This window comes from Cygnus olor, chromosome 2 (assembly GCF_009769625.2).
Source record: "Cygnus olor isolate bCygOlo1 chromosome 2, bCygOlo1.pri.v2, whole genome shotgun sequence".
Taxonomy (NCBI): domain Eukaryota; kingdom Metazoa; phylum Chordata; class Aves; order Anseriformes; family Anatidae; genus Cygnus; species Cygnus olor.
Genome location: NC_049170.1, coordinates 107,044,959 through 107,062,972, shown reverse-complemented (window position 1 = coordinate 107,062,972; position 18,014 = coordinate 107,044,959). Strand labels below are relative to the sequence as shown.

The 18,014-nt window shown below is 42.1% G+C and overlaps 1 protein-coding gene across 9 annotated transcripts in view; it reads left to right on the top strand.

Moving 5' to 3' along the window:
- The window catches only part of MTCL1 (microtubule crosslinking factor 1), a 103,841-nt gene that overhangs the window by 10,107 nt on the left and 75,720 nt on the right, over nt 1-18,014 (top strand). For all 9 annotated transcript variants that reach the window (XM_040550051.1, XM_040550050.1, XM_040550049.1 and 6 more), the window contains exons 2-3: nt 679-903; nt 2,432-2,590. In XM_040550051.1, the coding sequence (XP_040405985.1) occupies nt 706-903; nt 2,432-2,590 (357 nt within the window). In that variant the 5' untranslated portion in view covers nt 679-705. The remainder of the gene's footprint in view (nt 1-678; nt 904-2,431; nt 2,591-18,014) is intronic.

Sequence of the window (18,014 nt, the reverse complement as noted above, 5' to 3'; positions counted from 1 at the left end):
GGGATAGTTCAGGGTGCCCAGAAAGGAATGCGCAGGCTATATTCCCACGGGCACAGGTTTTATTTTGTCCTTGTGGTCCCTGTTATTCAAATGTACACACACAATCATAAAACGTTTTCTCCCACACCCAACCCATCTGTCATTCAAAATGTCCATGGCGCTGGGCTCAGGTGGGACAGCATTTTCATATGGAGCAGTTCAATATTTGGCAGAAAGTTCCTATGTCAAAGAATCATTACAGTTTTAAAGGGACAATTTCATTTTTAGGAATTGCTGGTTGTTAAAAACGCACATCACACAGAGATGTTGAGGTACTTTGTTAAGTGGATTTACTGTAATCTAAATAAAGCAAGGAATCAGTTCAGACAGTGGAAAAGTATTATGCATTTTTTCTTTTTATTAGAGATGGAAAAATGAAGGTATTACCAGTTTCAGGAAACAGATAAGCATCTGGTCTGTTTTTAATTATTAAAGCAATTGTAAGAAATGTATCAAGCATTCATTGGTCCAGCATAATTATTCGATGTTGGGATAAAACTTTTGTTCCTATGGCTTCTGGAGACGCTTGTTGCAATCTGTATCGCTCTATTAGCCTGGTATCCTAGTGAGCATGTTTCCTATTTGCTCCCCCGGGTGAGATTTAAAGGTATGATGGAGCACTGTTTTGACTTTTCACAGGATGAGCTGGATGAACTTCGAGCTGAAATGGAAGAAATGCGCGACAGTTATTTAGAGGAAGATGTTTACCAGCTGCAGGAGCTCCGGCGAGAGCTGGACCGGGCAAATAAGAATTGCCGCATTCTGCAATATCGTCTCAGGAAAGCAGAACAGAAAAGCTTGAAAGTTGCACAAACAGGCCATGTGGACGGAGAGCTCATTAGGAGCTTGGAACAAGATTTAAAGGTAGGTGAGAGATTCATATTCACAGTGAAAGAGAGCAGAGCGGGATTTGGCTCCCTATAATGGAAGCAAAGGTGACATATGAAACAGGCAGTAGTTCTCAAAATGTCAGGACCAATTTCCTTCTTCTGCGGTGGAAAACAAATGTTCAGCTTATCATCATAAAAAGATGTGTTAGCAAGTAAAAAAACATGTGCTTAGCCTCAAATGAAAGAAATGCTGTCAAGTTAGATCTGTGCACTTGAAAGATTTAAAGGGCTTTGTTTTACTGGCTTTACTCAAAACTTTAGATTTCCAAAACTGTATAAACAAAACTTGATATGCTTTTCCCAGTTCATACTGTTTCCTTCCTTTCATTTCTTGCTTAAGTCAAGTAACTGAAAAAAACTTGTCAAAGGCGCATTTCTTCTAGCCTAACAAGCTATTCTTTTTGAGTCTCATACAGGAGCAGACTTACAGCAGTTTAGGAGGACAGATAGAGAATAGGATAGAGAATAAACAGATAGACAGATAGAGAATAAAAATACTATTCCCATAACTCAAATTCCTGTAAAATCTGTTCATACTGAAACAGTCTTTATGTTTTTCAGAAATGTTTCTGTTGAGGCTAAGGTTTGCATAAGCATGATGCTTATTTAGCTTTCCTTGTTATCTTTCTGACTATTGCTATCACGCAACTGTTTTGAAAATATCTTACTGCTGGAATTATTAAGCACCTGGTACTCGAAAATACAAAACATAAAACCTTCTGAAATTGGAATTATTGGTTCACAGCAGTGGAAATCCACGTGACGTATCAAGTGATCAAACCTTTCAAAACGCCAGACACAATTTTTTCTTTTATTGTATGAAATGAATGATAACCTTATCATAATAAAAAAAAGATACATTATTCAGTAAAAACCTTGTATGGAAATCCAAGTAAAAGAGATACTGAGTTTCTTTGTTTGCTTTGTTTTTGCTGAATTGTTGTAATTCAGTAATTCATCATTTCTTGTGATGAATCACCATTCTGAATGTTTTTGGAGTAAATATTCTTTCCTGTTAGGCTGGACTCAGAAAACCTAAGCTAGCATATATTTCTTTCTTATCACTCTTGCCAAGTTGTGATTGCTGCTAGGGAAGCAAATTTGGGCGAATGAGACTTTTGCCTGGATGTGGCTTTGATCAATGACCTGTCAACTTTACAGCACATTATCTTTTGTTTTATCCATGTGTTATGCTGGGACTTTGATGTGCTTAGTATCTGCTTAGTATCTGCTTGTTTCCTCCTGCTGTCCATGACATTGCCTTAGCATAATGTGGAGGGAGAGCTGGAGATGTGTAATCAAATATATTTTCATCTTGGATTTCATTTTTTAGAAATGAATATTCATTTTAGTATTTGGAAGGCTTGGAGCCTTTCATCATCAGTCTCATAACTGAATTGAAAATCTCTTGGCTGTCTCTTGGATGTTTTCTGCTGTAGAAAACATGCTGTAGGTGTTGCTCAGCATGGATCCGCTTCATGTGATTGTGCTTCTCTGACCAGGTAGCCAAAGATGTTTCTGTCAGACTGCACCATGAGCTGGAGAGTGTGGAGGAGAAACGTATTAAAGCAGAAGATGAGAATGAAGTCCTTCGACAGCAAATCATTGAGGTGGAAGTATCAAAACAGACACTGCAAAATGAGCTGGACAAGTTAAAAGAGGTAAGCAATAATCTGGAAAATCATGCAGAACGGTGTTGGTAGGTTAGATGGAAAATTTGGCACTCAAGTGTCTTAGACTAATTCTTTCATGAAATGCCTGCAGATGTTGCATGTACAGTTGTCTTGAAGCTCTCCTCACCTTTGTTGTATATCCCAAGTGTGTTGGTACTTTAGAAGCAATAGAGAGGTAGGTGAGTGGTGTTGGGGGTTTTCTCCAGGGCTTCTCACAGGGCTTCTGTCCCATTTTAACCTAGTTCCTCATGGCCTCTTTCTACTGGAGCAAAGCTATCTTTGATTCAAGGCCAGCTATCTCTGACTCTCCTTTACCCAGACTGGGACTTCCACCTATTTTAGAGTCAAATGAAGTGTGCGTGACTCATCCCTCAGAGGTTAGTTCAGATAGGCGAGCCGCTGTTTTGGCTGGTGCTCTTCAGTGGTGACAGTGGGAGCCACCAGCATGAGTTAGGCGGCAGGAATGTGGTCTGTAACGTATAAATAACATTTGCACTTCAGGCGCAGAAACGCTGTCTGTTGAGAAAAGGGATCACCGATGGGAGCTGACACGTAGTCGTACTGGGTGAAGTGAAGATCTTGGAAGCAAGCGAGCTGAGGTGCAGGGGACAATAAAGGAGAGCCAAATACTAAATGTGGTTCTTTGCTGGAGCCAGTATCCCAGTCTGTAGCAGTATTTCTGTTCTCTTACCTATACAGCAGATTGGCAGCTCATGGTCTCTGCTCTGTTTTAAACGAGATTGAGATAGAACATTTAAACTTAATGAGGTAAGGCATTTATCCGCTGAGCCCTGGTCAGATTTAGAGAGCCGGTGCAATTATGTGCTATTTTAATCTTTCAAACAATGCTTGCAAGTCAACTGGCACAAAGCCTGATTCGATTTCATAAGGACAACCCCTATTTTATTTCTTTGTGCATTTGAGTTATGAGGATGAAGGAGTCCAGAGCAGGAGTTTTGGAGCATTTTGTACATAGTGGGGAAGATTATCAGCAGGTGTAAACATCAGTGTTGTTATGATAGTTTAGATTACTTAGGAGTAATCTAGGAGCGTCCTCTAAGGATGACACAAAAGAAAGGTCTGGATGATGTTTTATCTATTCTTTCTCAGTGTTATTTGTGAATGCTGTGCTTAATGGACATGGTGCCATGTTAGAGGGTATGCAATATATATTCCACACAAAAATACCATGTCATCCTCAGTACCTGATGTCTTGCTTGATGTTGATTAACTCACAGTCCAATAGATACTGCTTGATGGCCTGGGATTAAACCATTCGAGAAACTAGGTTGTGGGTGTGCATTCTCAAAGTAGCTGTAACCAGGCTGAATTTACCCTGCTCCTTAGATTGCTGCAGCCAAGCAGAGCGGGGAGGCCCAGCTAACTTGTCTACCTGTCCCTCTGCTGCTCTGCAAGTAGAAATGATGTACTCTTATTTGGGAAGCAGACTTCCCCACCTAAGATGCCTTTGCATCTTTGCTGGTGGAGAGCTAGGAAGGGAGAAGCAGGCAGGTGTAATGATGATAAGCACTCGTGCCGATCTGGACACGCAGTGAGGCATAAGATGTAGTAGTCCTAAAAGATGTATTCTGCTTTTTCATACCACAAGTGGTGTTTTTTCTGAGAGGCAGAAAAAAATTTCACAAGGTCACTGTGGGTTAGAAGATGGAAGTTTAGATCCTTGGCAGGTCACACAAGGACAGATGAGCCAAAAGTTTGAGGAGCATGATGACAGCTGTGCCACATGAGTGTGTATTTGCAAAGTTGTTGACATTGCTGAAAAATACAAATAAAAAAAATAAAGCAGGGTTCTTCCCTCAAAACGTGTTCAACTACCTACCAGAAGTGATTCCTCCTTAGAAGCATTTAATGTGTACAGAGCTCTAAAAGAGTATGTTACAGACATGCCAAGAGGAAAACTAGTTCTTTATATGTCAGGAGAAAAGTGACCCAAAGGCCATATAGCTTCTTCCCATTCCACTCTGCCTGTGCATCTTGTCTGTCCGAAGGCTGACACTTTGAAGGGATATCTTTCCTGCTCTGTCCTGGAGTGTTGCCCAAAACCCAGTTAAGCAGTGCTTGCTCTCTGATACAGCTTGCTGTCTCCATATGCTTATTTTCTGTAATATCCTTGACTATTCACAGCCCTCTTCTTCTATTTTCTGATCAACAGAAAGATTTTCTCACATCTGTGTTCATGTTCACTGTGTAATTCAGTGAAAAACTTCTCCTTTGTCCTGTTATACAATTCCCTCAGGTCCAATTTCTTACTGCAGTGAAAGGCATATATGTTGATTATCTTTAATGCATTTTTCATGATGAAATGTCTTTAAGAATTGTACACGTCTCTGAAAACACTCTTTCTTTAAAGCTATCTTCATTTGTATTGTAATCTTCTGAGAGATTCCTTAACATTTATGGTGTTCAGGGCAGTTACATATTCTTTTATCCCTGTACCTATTTCTATCTTCTGTGATACTTTCAACAGGATTTTTAATCTCCCTCAAAAAAGCCTTCCAGTTTTAACTGGGAAATTAATTTTTGCCTCTTCCTCACCATATAATTTCAAATTGTTGTATTAAGTAGATATAAGTTTACCTCTTTAGACACTAAATAACATTTCTCAGTATGTCTCAGCTTTGCAATTAATAGAAGCAAAATTACTACAAAGAGGAAAGGTGACAAGTCACCTGCCACGTCCATCACACTGTTCTTATCTCCTGCTCTGCTGCTGTGCTGTAGCTAATGCAATTCTCTTCCAAGTCCTGGACACTTTTGAATTCCTATTTCATTACATGCTTTCATAAGCTTTTGCATAATCTATCAAAAACACACCTAGATTCTTTTGTTTTGTTCTGGCATCTGCCAAGTACTTCCTGTCATCAAAACGTTCTGGTTTTCACTGATTGTTCCAATAAAGAACTTCCAGGTCACAGGTGAGTGACAGGTTTTTAAGTAAATGCCATCTCTCTTTCTTCTTCCTTTTTCCATAAGTGTGCTTCGTCCCTCCAGTCTTTTGCAACATTTCCTGTAGATGTGTTTTGAGGTAAGATGTGGATCAGTTAGGGCTTTTGACCAGTAGTTGTGTATTTTATCTAATTCTGAGGTTTGCCAACTAGATACCATTCTTATTATTCTCTGAATGTTTTCATCAGCACCCTGATGTTCACTTTGTTTAATCATGCCACTCTACTTCATTATTTCCAGTCCTCTTAGCCAAAGAGCCATAAGATGATGGGGTGCTTTCCTTTTCCATAATTATTTTCTCCCCGCCACCTTTTTTTTTTTTTTTTTTTTTTTGCCACTACGTAGCTCGGCAGTCTTGCCCGAAATACTTCTACTGGTTCTTTTGAAGCTATTTTTTCTGCTGGGTAATAATATTTCTCTGTATATTTTTTAACTTTACTGACTGTGCCAAGTTGTTCTAATTCCGTCTGTTCCCAGTGCTGCAGCACTGTGGTTCATTGATTTTTTTTTTCCACAATTACATTCACCTGCTTTTTCAGTTTCCCTTCTTCAACTCTTCCTTTTTTATTACCAAAGCCTTTTCATCTGGTTTTGGGCCTCCCTCTGATGCCTTTTTTTGTGGCAGCTGCTTATTACTTTCTTCATCAGAGCTTCAGAGTTTTCCTACTGCTGTGAGCACTTCTTTGTAGCACATCCTTTGCAAAATTGGCATGTTCCTAAGAGCTGCGTCTTCTAGGAAATCTGCTAGGATCTTCTGTGCCTCACCAAAGCTGCTTCTTCCTTAGAGCTTTAAAAGCAAAGGCAGTGCACGCTCACAACTCGGATAAGCATGCATATCACTGCCAAGGCTTGCATGCTTTTTTCTCTTGTTGTCTAGGTTATTAACACGGACATTCAAGGTAATAGGCAGCCAAAAGAGAAAAACAAAGTTACTCTATCACTGACATAGTACCTCAGAAGCATCCCTTCAACTGTTCTTTTTTCATTCATGGTTTCCTAATTCAGCTCATGAGAAATACTGGTGTAGATTAACAATCTAACTTGATCAACCATCAGGCATTCAGAAAACACTTCGTGAAGTTTACTTTCTTTGGGAAAATGATGAACATTTCAGAAATAAATATATACAGGGATGCAAAATCAATTTTTCAGAAGTTATGACAAATCCAAATCATGGTTGCTTGTGCAACTATAATTGTAAATCTTCATGTCTATTTATTAGCATGTGATTTTTAATTGTATCATCAAATATATTTACTACTGTGTCCCTGTCTCATATGGCTGATGGTCACTGGATGGTTTCTATTCATACGTTAAATAGAAGATAAGCTTCCTTGTCTACCAGTGGTTGGTTTTCTAACTCTGGACAAGCTATTCGAAAATATTACGTGAGGAATATATTCTCTATGCACCAGAAGAAGAGGCTACCACTGCTTTAAAAGCTGCAGTGATTTCCACCAGTTCAGTGAGCTGAATTCCTTTTAAGTTATGTGAACAAATACATACATTGCTTAATATTAATTCTATTAATTTGAATAAGGCAATCATTTATTTTTTGTACACTTAAACTTAGTTTTACCTAAATCACAGAAGAAATCGTTTCCTTACTCAAAGGCCTGTGCCCATCGCCACAAAGGCTCCACTAACAGTTGTGAGGAAATCCCCATTCCCTCCCTGCAGCCCCCAAATGCTCCGTGGTGCAGGTGAAGCTTGAAATACAGGCGCTGTGAGGAGAAGGTGCATGTCCTATAGTCAGGGGCTATAAAGCACCAACGTGAAGCCCACACCAGTTCTCTCCTGAGCAGCTGCAAAGATGCTGAACCTTCTCAAAGGCTCAACTTTGACAAGGGCACGTGGATTTTCTCTGAGATGTGCCATCCTTCACTCAGCAGCTAACCCATCCTAAATGCCACTTCCTTGGAGCCAGGAGGGCATCCTTAGGGAATGTCTTCCTTTTAGGGAGGAGGGTGAGTTGGTCTCTTCCTCGCAGCTGCTAAATGTGTATTTTCGTGTGCCCTTTGTCTGGGCTTGGCGTCACGCGCGGGGGAAGAGAAAGGGAGGCACTGCTGCGGGAACGCTCGCGCTGCTCGGGACGGGCAGCCCCGCTGGGCAGACAAAGAGAGGGGAGGATTAGGGATGAGGGCAGCAGCTGCAGGAAGATTTGACGTGAGTGCTATGAAACGGTTTAACAAGAAATGAATGAGAACTGTGTAACTGGGAAGAAAGGGCCATTTATTGCTTGGGGGACAGCCACACCGAGCAGGTGACAACCTCTTTATTGCCACGGCAAGCAGCAGGACCAGAGGGGAGCAGCCTGGAGGTGCTGCTTTCTCTCTCACAAGGACCTCTCGCCTTGCTGCCATCTCCCCCGTGATGCTGAGGGTTTCCTGGCCAGCAAATCGCTGAAATCATTTGTGCTTCCAGGCTGTCAGGACTGCTGTGGGCAAACGTGCTGTTCTCCGGGCACAGTCGTTCAGGAAATCGCTTCCAGTTGGTGGAGAGGCATTGCTGCAGCTCGTGTCCGCTGGTGGTTTTACAAAGAAAGGCAGAGGCCAAATGGGAAGGCAAGAAAAAACATTTCCATTAATTTCCGCATGAGAGGAGAGAAGTGAAAATCCACATTAGTAATGTCTCTAACATCTCTCTAGGACACAGACAGAGATGAGAACCAGCACAAGCAGTAAATGGGATTTCCCAGGTTACCCGTGGACTTTTCAGGACAATGGCTTCTCCCCAGGCTCTGTGATCACTTGCTAAAGGGGATGCTGCCATGCCTGAGCTTGCACTCTCCTCCTCCCCTGCAGCACTTGGTTGTGGAGGCACAGTTTGAGAACTGTTGTTTCAAAGTCATTTTTTGTTAAAATATCTGTTCCTTTTAACAGAGTGAAAAGCTGCATTCAGATGCTTGCAAAAATGATAGATATATATGAGATGAAATATCTTTCAGGCGTAGTATTTAGAGACAATTTTGCTCCAAAATACATGTGCACTACTCCATTTAACATTACTAGATGAAGAAAACATTTTTCTGATAGAAGGATATAGCTCTCTCTATATATAATATAGCAAAATAAAATCTGGAGGCTATTTTCTGAAGCTGAGCATGACAGCTGATTTGCATTGCCTTGAACCTGTTAAGTACGACATAATACATACAGCATATGTTTAAAGCATAATTATTCCAGTCTGAAATCACTTTTTTCTCTTCTCTCTCTGATGTAAACACATAGATATAGTGTGAAGTAATACACAGAAGGTAGAGAAATTATTCTTAGCAAAAACCTACTTGTTTGTAGAAAATATTGCCCACATTTTCATTAGCTAGGAGTTCATTTGTGTTTACTATGGTGGCGCATAACGTTCTTCAGTCATTTCTCAAATTAAACTTTCTTACTCATCAGAGTGAAATAGGGCTGTACTGTGAAGTATCTGATTTCTCTAGTGTATGGCTCTTCTTAGTTGTCAGTGATTTTAAATGATGGGAATTTGCTGAGAAATGGGGAAAAGAGAAGATTTTGCAAGCTACAGATTAAAATAATGTAAAAAGGGCTGAGCAAAATCACTGTGTTGACTCAGTAACCCTGCTTGGAAGTTACAGCATCTGACAGTCCTAAGTAATGAGTTATTCTGCAATAATCATAGCTAAAACCATTAACTGGTTGAGAGTTTTACTGAAGCACCACTTTGTCTCCAGTCTCTTTTTTTTTTAAATAATGAATTGTTACCTAAGCAACAGTGAATGATTTATAATTGTTATGGCATTTCAGGAGCTGTACAAGTAGTGAAATGCTCTGCTCGGTGTTCATACCCACAAAGAGGGTGGAGGGAAGGTGAAGGAATGGATCTGGCTCAACTCAAAATGTGTAGCAGACAGGGAAGTAGTCTCTGTGAACAGAAACTTTTTTTTTTTTTTTGAGAGGAACTGTACTTTACATCTTCTGATGAACTCTCTGTATCTCTTTTTTGGAAATTGAAAAAATATATTTAAACAACAACAAAATTTCAAAATGTTTTGTGCCAGTATCTCATGCCAAAATGTTTAGTGCCAGCCCCGTGAACATTACACACACAAACACTGTAGAACTGTGTCTGCACCTGAATTTATGTTTTGCCAAATAAACTACCACCAAGCTCTATCTAGTCTCTATTTTCTAGCTATTCGTTATTTGACCACACTTGCCAGCAGTCATCTGGCACTGCTTCCAAATCCTATTATGATGTTTGAGGTGAGGGGTTTCGAAAGAAAACAATGGTAATGCTGCTGATCAGACCCAGAGTTTTAGATCACGCAGAAAACCTGCCCTCCACATCACCCCCATCATCGCCCTGCTCCCGAGCACCGTGGGGGACCTCACTTGGCCTTTGTGTATGGAGAAATATCCTTGAAGTGCAGCAGGAACCTACCACAGCTGCAGGACTGAACAGATAGTTGCTGGAGAGTTATAAGGAAACCCTCTTTGTAAAGTAACTAAATATCTCTATGCTCCCTTAGTCACAATTTTTTCTTAGAATATAGCAGAAGGCTATCATTTGCTGAAAGACTGCTACTCTTGCAACAGCAGAAGCTGGCATGGAGATAACCTCTGCGGAGCTCAGACTGTGCATCCTTCCCCCATCCTCCACCCGGCTACCAAAAATAATCCTGCTGTGTGTCACATGTGCCTCAGCAGTGACAGTGCAAACAAACTGTAGCCTGTGTGACATCTATATAAAACGTTCAGGGGAAAAGTACAGGCTTATCTTTGATTCTGGCCCTTATTCTATCAACAGCATAATTAACAGTTTTCCTTAGCAAGCCCTTGTAAAAATTAAGTAGCAAATCCACAAGTGCTGCTTTTTGAGGAGGGAGATAAGGGATGGTCTCCCAATTCTAAATCACATTTCAGTGGATGAAGACAGCACTATTTGCTTTCCTTGCCAAGGTGTGGGCAAGACTTGGTCCCAGGGGAAGCACATTTTCACAGTTTTTGGATGAGCACAAGCTAAGATTTAAAGGTGGAATATCCATAGCTGAGCATACACTGAAGCTAATGAGGAATATCCCTCACCTTGCTACTTTCTGGTGACACTCAGATCAGAAACTGTCTGGCAGCTGCTGGCATGGGATGCATCATGTGGTGTTTGTGGCGGAGATGGGCAGCCGGGGAATATGCGTTTTGGGGATGCTCTCACACCTGCCTCACGCTGGGCTCAGAGGATCCAGCACAGATCATGAGTGAATCTGGCCTCGAGCACGTCAAGGAGCTCCAGTTGAACGAAAATGGGAATCGAAAGCTGTAAAAAAAGCACTGTTGGTTTGCTGGGTGAACTCGGTGATGCTGCTTCTGCGACATGCGGCTGCCGTGCTGCGCTTTGGCTGCCTGGCAGCGAGCGGATGCCAACTGTTTTCATATCATGTCCCCAGTAATTTCATCCTTGCATCCGGAGCTCCGGGGAGCGGGATGGAAAGGAGTAAGAGGCAGTCTGTCAGACTGAGAACAGGAGCTCTGGGAGATGCATGTCTTCGTACCTATGCTCCTGGTGCCGGCGGGTGTTGCGGTGGCGATGCTGCATGTAGGACTAGGTGTCAGCTCGGGGTGTTGGCAGCCGTGGGGCAGTGCTGTCTGGAAATGTCTATGTCATTATTCCCTTATACCATGGGGAAAGTCAGCACCATTGATTTTTGTCCTTCTTTGAAAGGGTTAATTGATTATTTCTCTTCCCGGATGAATTATTTACACTTGCTTCTCCAGCTCCATTTTGGAAAGGAGGATGTAACTTATTGCACAGAGAACTTATCTGTTATTAACATCATACTACTCGAGCCCTCAGAGCATGCACGAGGGAGTAAGAGCTGACCGCCTTGCTGAATTGCACTGCTTGGCACTTGCCTTGCCAAGCACTGCACTGCTAAGCACAGCTCCACCACCAAAGCCTTGCATTTCTTGGACACCCACCTGCTTTAAATTCAAACAGGATGGGGCGAAGCCACTGAAAGCAGCCAAGTGAGTTGCCAGTCAACTCAGAAATACTGGGGCTGAACCGCAGTGTTAAGGCTGTTTATTCCTTTGCCCTTTTCCCCGCAGTGCCTGCAGTGAGCAGAGTGGCAAAGCAGAGTGAATCAGTGCAAGTGGGGCAGGAAAAGGGTTTAAGTGGCAAAGAGGTGGGACTGAGCAGCTGGGAGTCTTAGAGCAACCAATAAACAGCATGTTTTACTGCTTTCTGCAAATAACCCGTTCCTTTTGTGCCAGAGATGAAGATACACCCATCCCGCTTTACACAGCCCAAGCACGTGCCAAAGCGGTGACGTGTGGTGCTTCAGCCCCTTCCCTGTCCCCACAGGAGTGCTTAGGAACCCGCACGCACCCCACACATCCCTGCAACTGGATCACAGGATGATCTGTTTTCAGCCCATCCCCACACCCGGACTGCGGAGAAGAGCACGGGACGGAGGCGGCTCCTGGTGCGGGGAGGATGCAGAACGAAGGCTGCGCCTCAGTTGGCTTGGGTTTTGCGCCTTGACGTGAGAAAGCCTGCCGTTTCTTTTAGCACCTGTAAGGGAAAAGGCAGTGGTTCATTCAGCCTAGAAAAATGACACCATCTGGGTATATAACCATGGGTATCCTACCCTGGGTTTCTGTGTTTCCTTTTCTTTTTACTGTGTATGTGTTGCAATGCGGCAGCTAAAGCCCTAGTGAATGTGAGTGTTTTAAGCTATTCGTACCTGAATATGAAGATTTTAGATTCTGCTCCAGTGCTAATAGCTGCAGAGGGTAAATTGCGTTGGTATTTAGGGACGTCAGCATAATGTCTATGTGGGCAGAGGGAGCACAACGATCCATCTGAGACTGCCAGATGTACATATTGGTCTATTTAAGGCCTCTTTCTCAGGGATCACTCCAAAATAGTTGCAGCTCAATCTCTTCAGCAGGCTCTTGCTGCAGTCCTCTCTGCTGGAAGAAAGTGGGGCTTGGGTGGAGATGGGTGAACGCGGCTCTTCTTGCCAGCACTTTGCTCAGCGTTCAGAATAAATTCCCGTCCCTGAGTTCAGTTGTGCCAAAGCAGCAGATTTTGAAGTGACAAAGGAGGGAGTAAAGCATTTAAATGGCATGATGAACGCTTGCAAGGCAGAAGTGCCTTGGCCATGTGTCTTTTATGATGACTTTATTCATTTGTTGATTATTCCCAAACTGGAAGATGTAGTGCACGTTGCCACAGATAGCACAAACTGGTCTTTTACTATAGGGAAAAATTTTAGTCCTCAGGCCCCCACCCAAAGAGTCTCCCTTTTGCTGTGCCATGGATAGGGAAGGTAGAAGACTAGTGGAGGGATGAAGAGATAAATCGCTGTTGTACCTTGACCATTGTGAATCAGGATTATGGAAAGATAGCTCTTAAGTTCTTCACTGTGTCATGCTGTGGTCAGCTGTCAGGGGTTGTAACTGGAGTTTCTGAGCTGTCTTCACAAGGAAAAGGGGCAAGAAATTAAGGTTAGTGTTGTGGAAAAAAAAAAAATTGGAATGCATCTTTGAAATGCCCAGTGCACCTGCGGCCACCACTGCTCAGGTCCTCGTGTCCTTCACCTGCTCAGGTGGCCAGCCATGCCATCCTTCCACCCTCTTCTTCTGAAATTGCCTCCTGGGTGGGGCTCTTGCATGTTTTGCTCCTTTCACATGTGCTTCTTGGCTTCACTGACGCTGTCCTTAGAAGCAAAAGCAACAAAAAGGCTGTGGATGTGACAATCCACGAGTGATGCTCCACGAGTATCCACAATGTAATGCTCCATGTGATGAACAATGCTTCTTCAAAGAATCTGGTGTTAATAGGAATATGTCAGAAGCACAATGATATGATTTTTCACAGCAAACAACAGATGAAGAGGAAAAAAAGGGTTGCTCCATTCATTATACGTTCAGTTTCCTAAAGCAATCAGCATGTAATTCTTAGTGTATGAAGACTGACAATGCTTTTCACATTTCACTGGGACTGGTTACTAATAAAGGCATTTTCGCAACTGAACCTGACAGTCTGTTAACTAGCTTTAAGTGTGGGTGTTGATTGGATCCTGACACTTTTATTCCAGGTCATCAGCTGACGTAATTGAAGGGGATGAGAGCACTAATTGGAATGCAAAGGTTGTCATTCTTACCATATTAGAGTCTGGTCTTTAAAACTGAAGCTGGCTTTTTCATCCATTTCACTTTTTTGGTGGTTCACTTGGTCATCCTGCCCCTTTCTCTGAGCCCCTGCAATTGGGTCGGACTTAGCTGCTTGGAGAGGGGAATGGGAAGAATATGAGATTTCCGGAAACGCTGGAGCAATTGTGAGAGGAAATAGCTCAGATACATCGCCCACCACCAAAGTCTCATTTTACTCTCGTCTCACAAGCAGGGGCTGCAGGGAGAGGAGGATGCGGTAATAACCGCTATGGGGCTTGCAGGGGAGGAAGAGAAATAGAAATTCTTGGAATACTTCTGGTTTAGTCTTAATTTTCTTTTCAGGGGCATCTTGTGTTGCAGTTACTCATAGCTGACATCTATAATCAAGATAATTCATAAAAAGCCATTAATAGTTATATTTCTACTCCCCCTCTGAAATTCTTCACAGAGGGTTAAAACCTGAAACCAGCTCGTCAGTTTGACGCTTGCAAGAAAAATTGTTTTTACTGTCTAACTCTGCCAGCATAAATGAGAGAAGGCATCATTAAGGATTTATTGAGTTTCTGTTTTCTCCATTAAAGTAGTGACTATTATTTTCAAATGAAAGATTTACCACAATGAAATCATCACAGTGATGGTGCATTTAGGGGTAATTGACATCAGTCCCAGCTATTATAGCAGAATAGTCGCACTCTGCCTCTACAGTATGCGTACCAGGGAGAGTTTATCTTTCCATTTTTATTTTCACCAGAAGTGAGCAGATGTCCAAATGGTCATCACTACCTGCAGGTCTTTTAAAGCTCATTGGTGTAATATCTCCTTGGCTTTTCACTTTGTTTTGTTTCTTTAATTGAAAACCTAGATTGTTGGTGTTTTCTGTTTTTTTGTTTTGTTTTGTTTTTTCATGGCTGAGCATGTGTTAACAAGGCAGCCTTGGGTGGTGATGTGATGAAGACATGCAAAGTGAAATACCATCGTACTGCCTGAGCAAGGAAATTCACTCCATGTTATGCTTTACAGGCTTTAGTATTCAATTCATGTGAGTGTTAAAATATGGGAGAAACTGATGACAGTACTTAATGCTTACAAAGGATTGGAGATAGGGGAATTGGATCCTGGAGCTGTCAAAGGTCAGATCACTGCCTCTTTGCAGTTTGTAAGAGAAGCTGGCCCTGCAGCAAGGGCTTGTCAAACCTTCCCAAGTATGGCCACAATCTCTGGAGGCAGATTGTGCAATAAAAAGTTTTTTTTTTTCTGTCTCAGACAATTCATTATTCTTACGGGGCCTAAGGAAATGTTCCTACTAATATATAGGCATCCAAGCACCAATTATTTTAGTTTGGCATTCAACAGCAAAAAAGTGTGTGAGGCTTGATAGGGTAATTTGAATACAGCCAAATAAAATGTCAAGGTTTCAGTATCTTGCAGCTGTGCGTACTCTCAAGCATTGGATTTACATGGGCATTTCTGATTTAAAAATTCCCATTAGCATCTTCTGGTGGAGTGCCTACTCCTACCCCCATGGTGTGGGAACCAGTCCCTTTCCCTGGTCCACGGTACCGTTTTGTCTGCTCCAGACTGTCAGTTCAGATCTGTGGCAACAGGTAATGAACCAAAATGCAGACTAGGTGAGGTTAAGCATGCTCGTTTCAAAGAGTATTTCTGTTCTTGAGACTTGTACGTAAAGCAGCCTCTGGGGCTCGCTGTTTGATCCAGCAGGCCTTCAAAGTAAATCTGTTTAGTTTCCTTTCTGATTGCCAGTCCCAGAGCCTCAGCATGGGATCGGGTTTGTTCACAAACAACAGTAAAAATGACGCTCCGCTGAGCAGACTGTATTCCTTGGCACGGACCTACTGCTCTCCGCTGTAATCAGCGGAGGTAGCCTGTTCTTGCAATCACACATCTGAGGGCACCGTCCAACCCACCAGCTTCTGCCTTTGGTGGCAGCTGCATAAGTCGTTTGTCTGCTCGAGGCGTGGAAGAGAAGACGTGTCCTCGCCTCTGCTCGCTGGAGATGGGGGGGAACCAAATGTCCCAATGCTCCCCTGCCGAACAACCATCAGTGACCGTGCGGCTGGTGCCAGGGGCATTTGCAGGACGCTTCCCTATTTACTCTTATCACAGTCGCAGGTTGCTGCCTCTGATCTGGCTGCCTCTCATCTGGCTGCTTCTGCTCTTTGGTATTTTGGGAGCATTTACTGCTGAAGTGAGGGATGCTGGAGCCAAGCTCATAGTGAAAATTCACAGGTAACAGTGAAAGTATGTCTTAATTCTCAGATTTAATAGCTATCCGGGATCCTCTGCATTTTTCCATCACAATTTTTTGCAGAGCTTTCATGAAAGGGAATCAGGTGGGGGAAGAAGATTATAATGCCCAGATTTTCAGAGGTTGATGGTACAAAGAGTGGGACTGTAGAATCAGAACAACTCTTCAGATATAAGACTTGATAAATTGCATCAGCATAATGATGCTCAGCAGAAGCAAGTGAGTAGCAGAAAAGGAATGTAATTTCAATTATGCCATCAATTCACTTTCAGCTAGCACAAAAAACTATCAGAGGGCAGACAGAATTTCCTTCCTAACTTTAATGAAATACAAGCACTCTGTTTTTCATTTGCAACTGGTATGTCTTCTCTGGTGCAGCATGGGCTGGAAGAGGCCTCCCCTTTTTTTCAGTATGGAGATGATTTGCATGGAAGCATTCGTCTGTTAGTGCTATTCATTCCCTACTTTTTTGCTACGTGAATTTCCTGTGATGATCTCATAATGTTGACAGCATTCCATGTGATGGCATAAACAGAGACTGATGCCTTGCTTTCATATTTGGGTGTGTTAGGGAATAGCCACGTCCAAATTACTGCTCGGGCACATCCAGGGAGTCTTATCTAATGGCAGAGTGAGACTCATTTCAGACACAAGGTAGATCCTCTGCTAATGCCATCACACCTGAAGACAGTCTGCACTGAATTTCAGGGGGGTTTAAACCGTAGCAGGAAAAGATACCTGAATGAAGAAGAAAGAACATCTTGAAAATAAATTTAAACTATTTATTACTATTACAGCTACTACAAAGAAAAGAGTCATTGAGAAAAAAATCAGGAGTGCACAGGGCTGTCTTGTGTTTAAGAATTTCTAGCCATTTTAAACAGATTTTTAGCCAATATAACTACTTAGAGTATGGCTAGCTCTTTCACGCTCATAAAAATGAAAAAATATAAAGGTATTTCAGAGTGTTTCCTGACATTTAGTATTGTACATGTTCTTAGTTGGATACCTTCGCTACAATTCACAGAAGTTAATAAATTACAGCATACAGTTCTTGGAGTGACTTACCCCAGGCTTACCGATGAGTAGAAGTGAGGCACATAATTATTTTAAACATATGCTATTTTTGTTGTTGTTGTTTGTTGTTCCTGATCTCTTGAGTAGGGATGAGGCCCAACTAATATGCAATGAATTCTTTTGCTGTTAGTGCAACCACTCAACTACTAAGTTTGTCCAGGGGTATGTTTTGAAAGCAGCTTTATGTTTTGTATTGGTTTTCAGCTTGCAGTTGTAATATTATGTGTGTGTGGCTGAAGAGTTTCTGCCTTGTTTGGTTCTCCTTGCACTGACAAATCACAGCTTCAAATCACAGCTTTTAACAACGATGTTTAAATCCCCATTAGTTCTATTCAGAGTATACTGCAGAAAAAATGTTTCTGCTGTTCCTTACTTTGCTGCCCCCTTTCAAGACCAAGGGATTTTTCTACAGGTGCAGAGGGTTGCCAGAGGCAGAAACTATTCCAAAAAAACTTGTTTGGTAGACAGTATAAACAAGTCACCAGCCTTTGAAACTCACTGCTACATGATTACCACCCCAGGGTAAGGATTTAGGGAGACTCATGAGAGACTAGGCATGCATCTGTATGAAGTGAGCAACTGGACCTGTAATACAAGTAAAAATATTACCAGAGCTTTTACAAATGAAGGCAACACTGGATTTAGGATTTCAGTGAATGTCAAATTTGGAGATTTACCTGGGGTGTCAAAGGGATTTCCTGCTGGATTTTGTGATGCTTTTTCTTTGGGGCACCACCAGTGATCATCCCCAGCTTATTTCCCAAAGGGAACATATAGTCATAGGGTCATGTGGATTTCTCTCTCAGTTTGATATGCATAACCTTACTAAAAACAAGATAAATGAAGTAGCTTTCCAGAGCCAAAATCTCAGCAGAAGGTATGGTACATCTGAATCAGGCCTAGATCGAAAGTCCAGGCTTATAGTCTTCATTCATCTGAGTTACTAGAAATCCTTATTCAAATG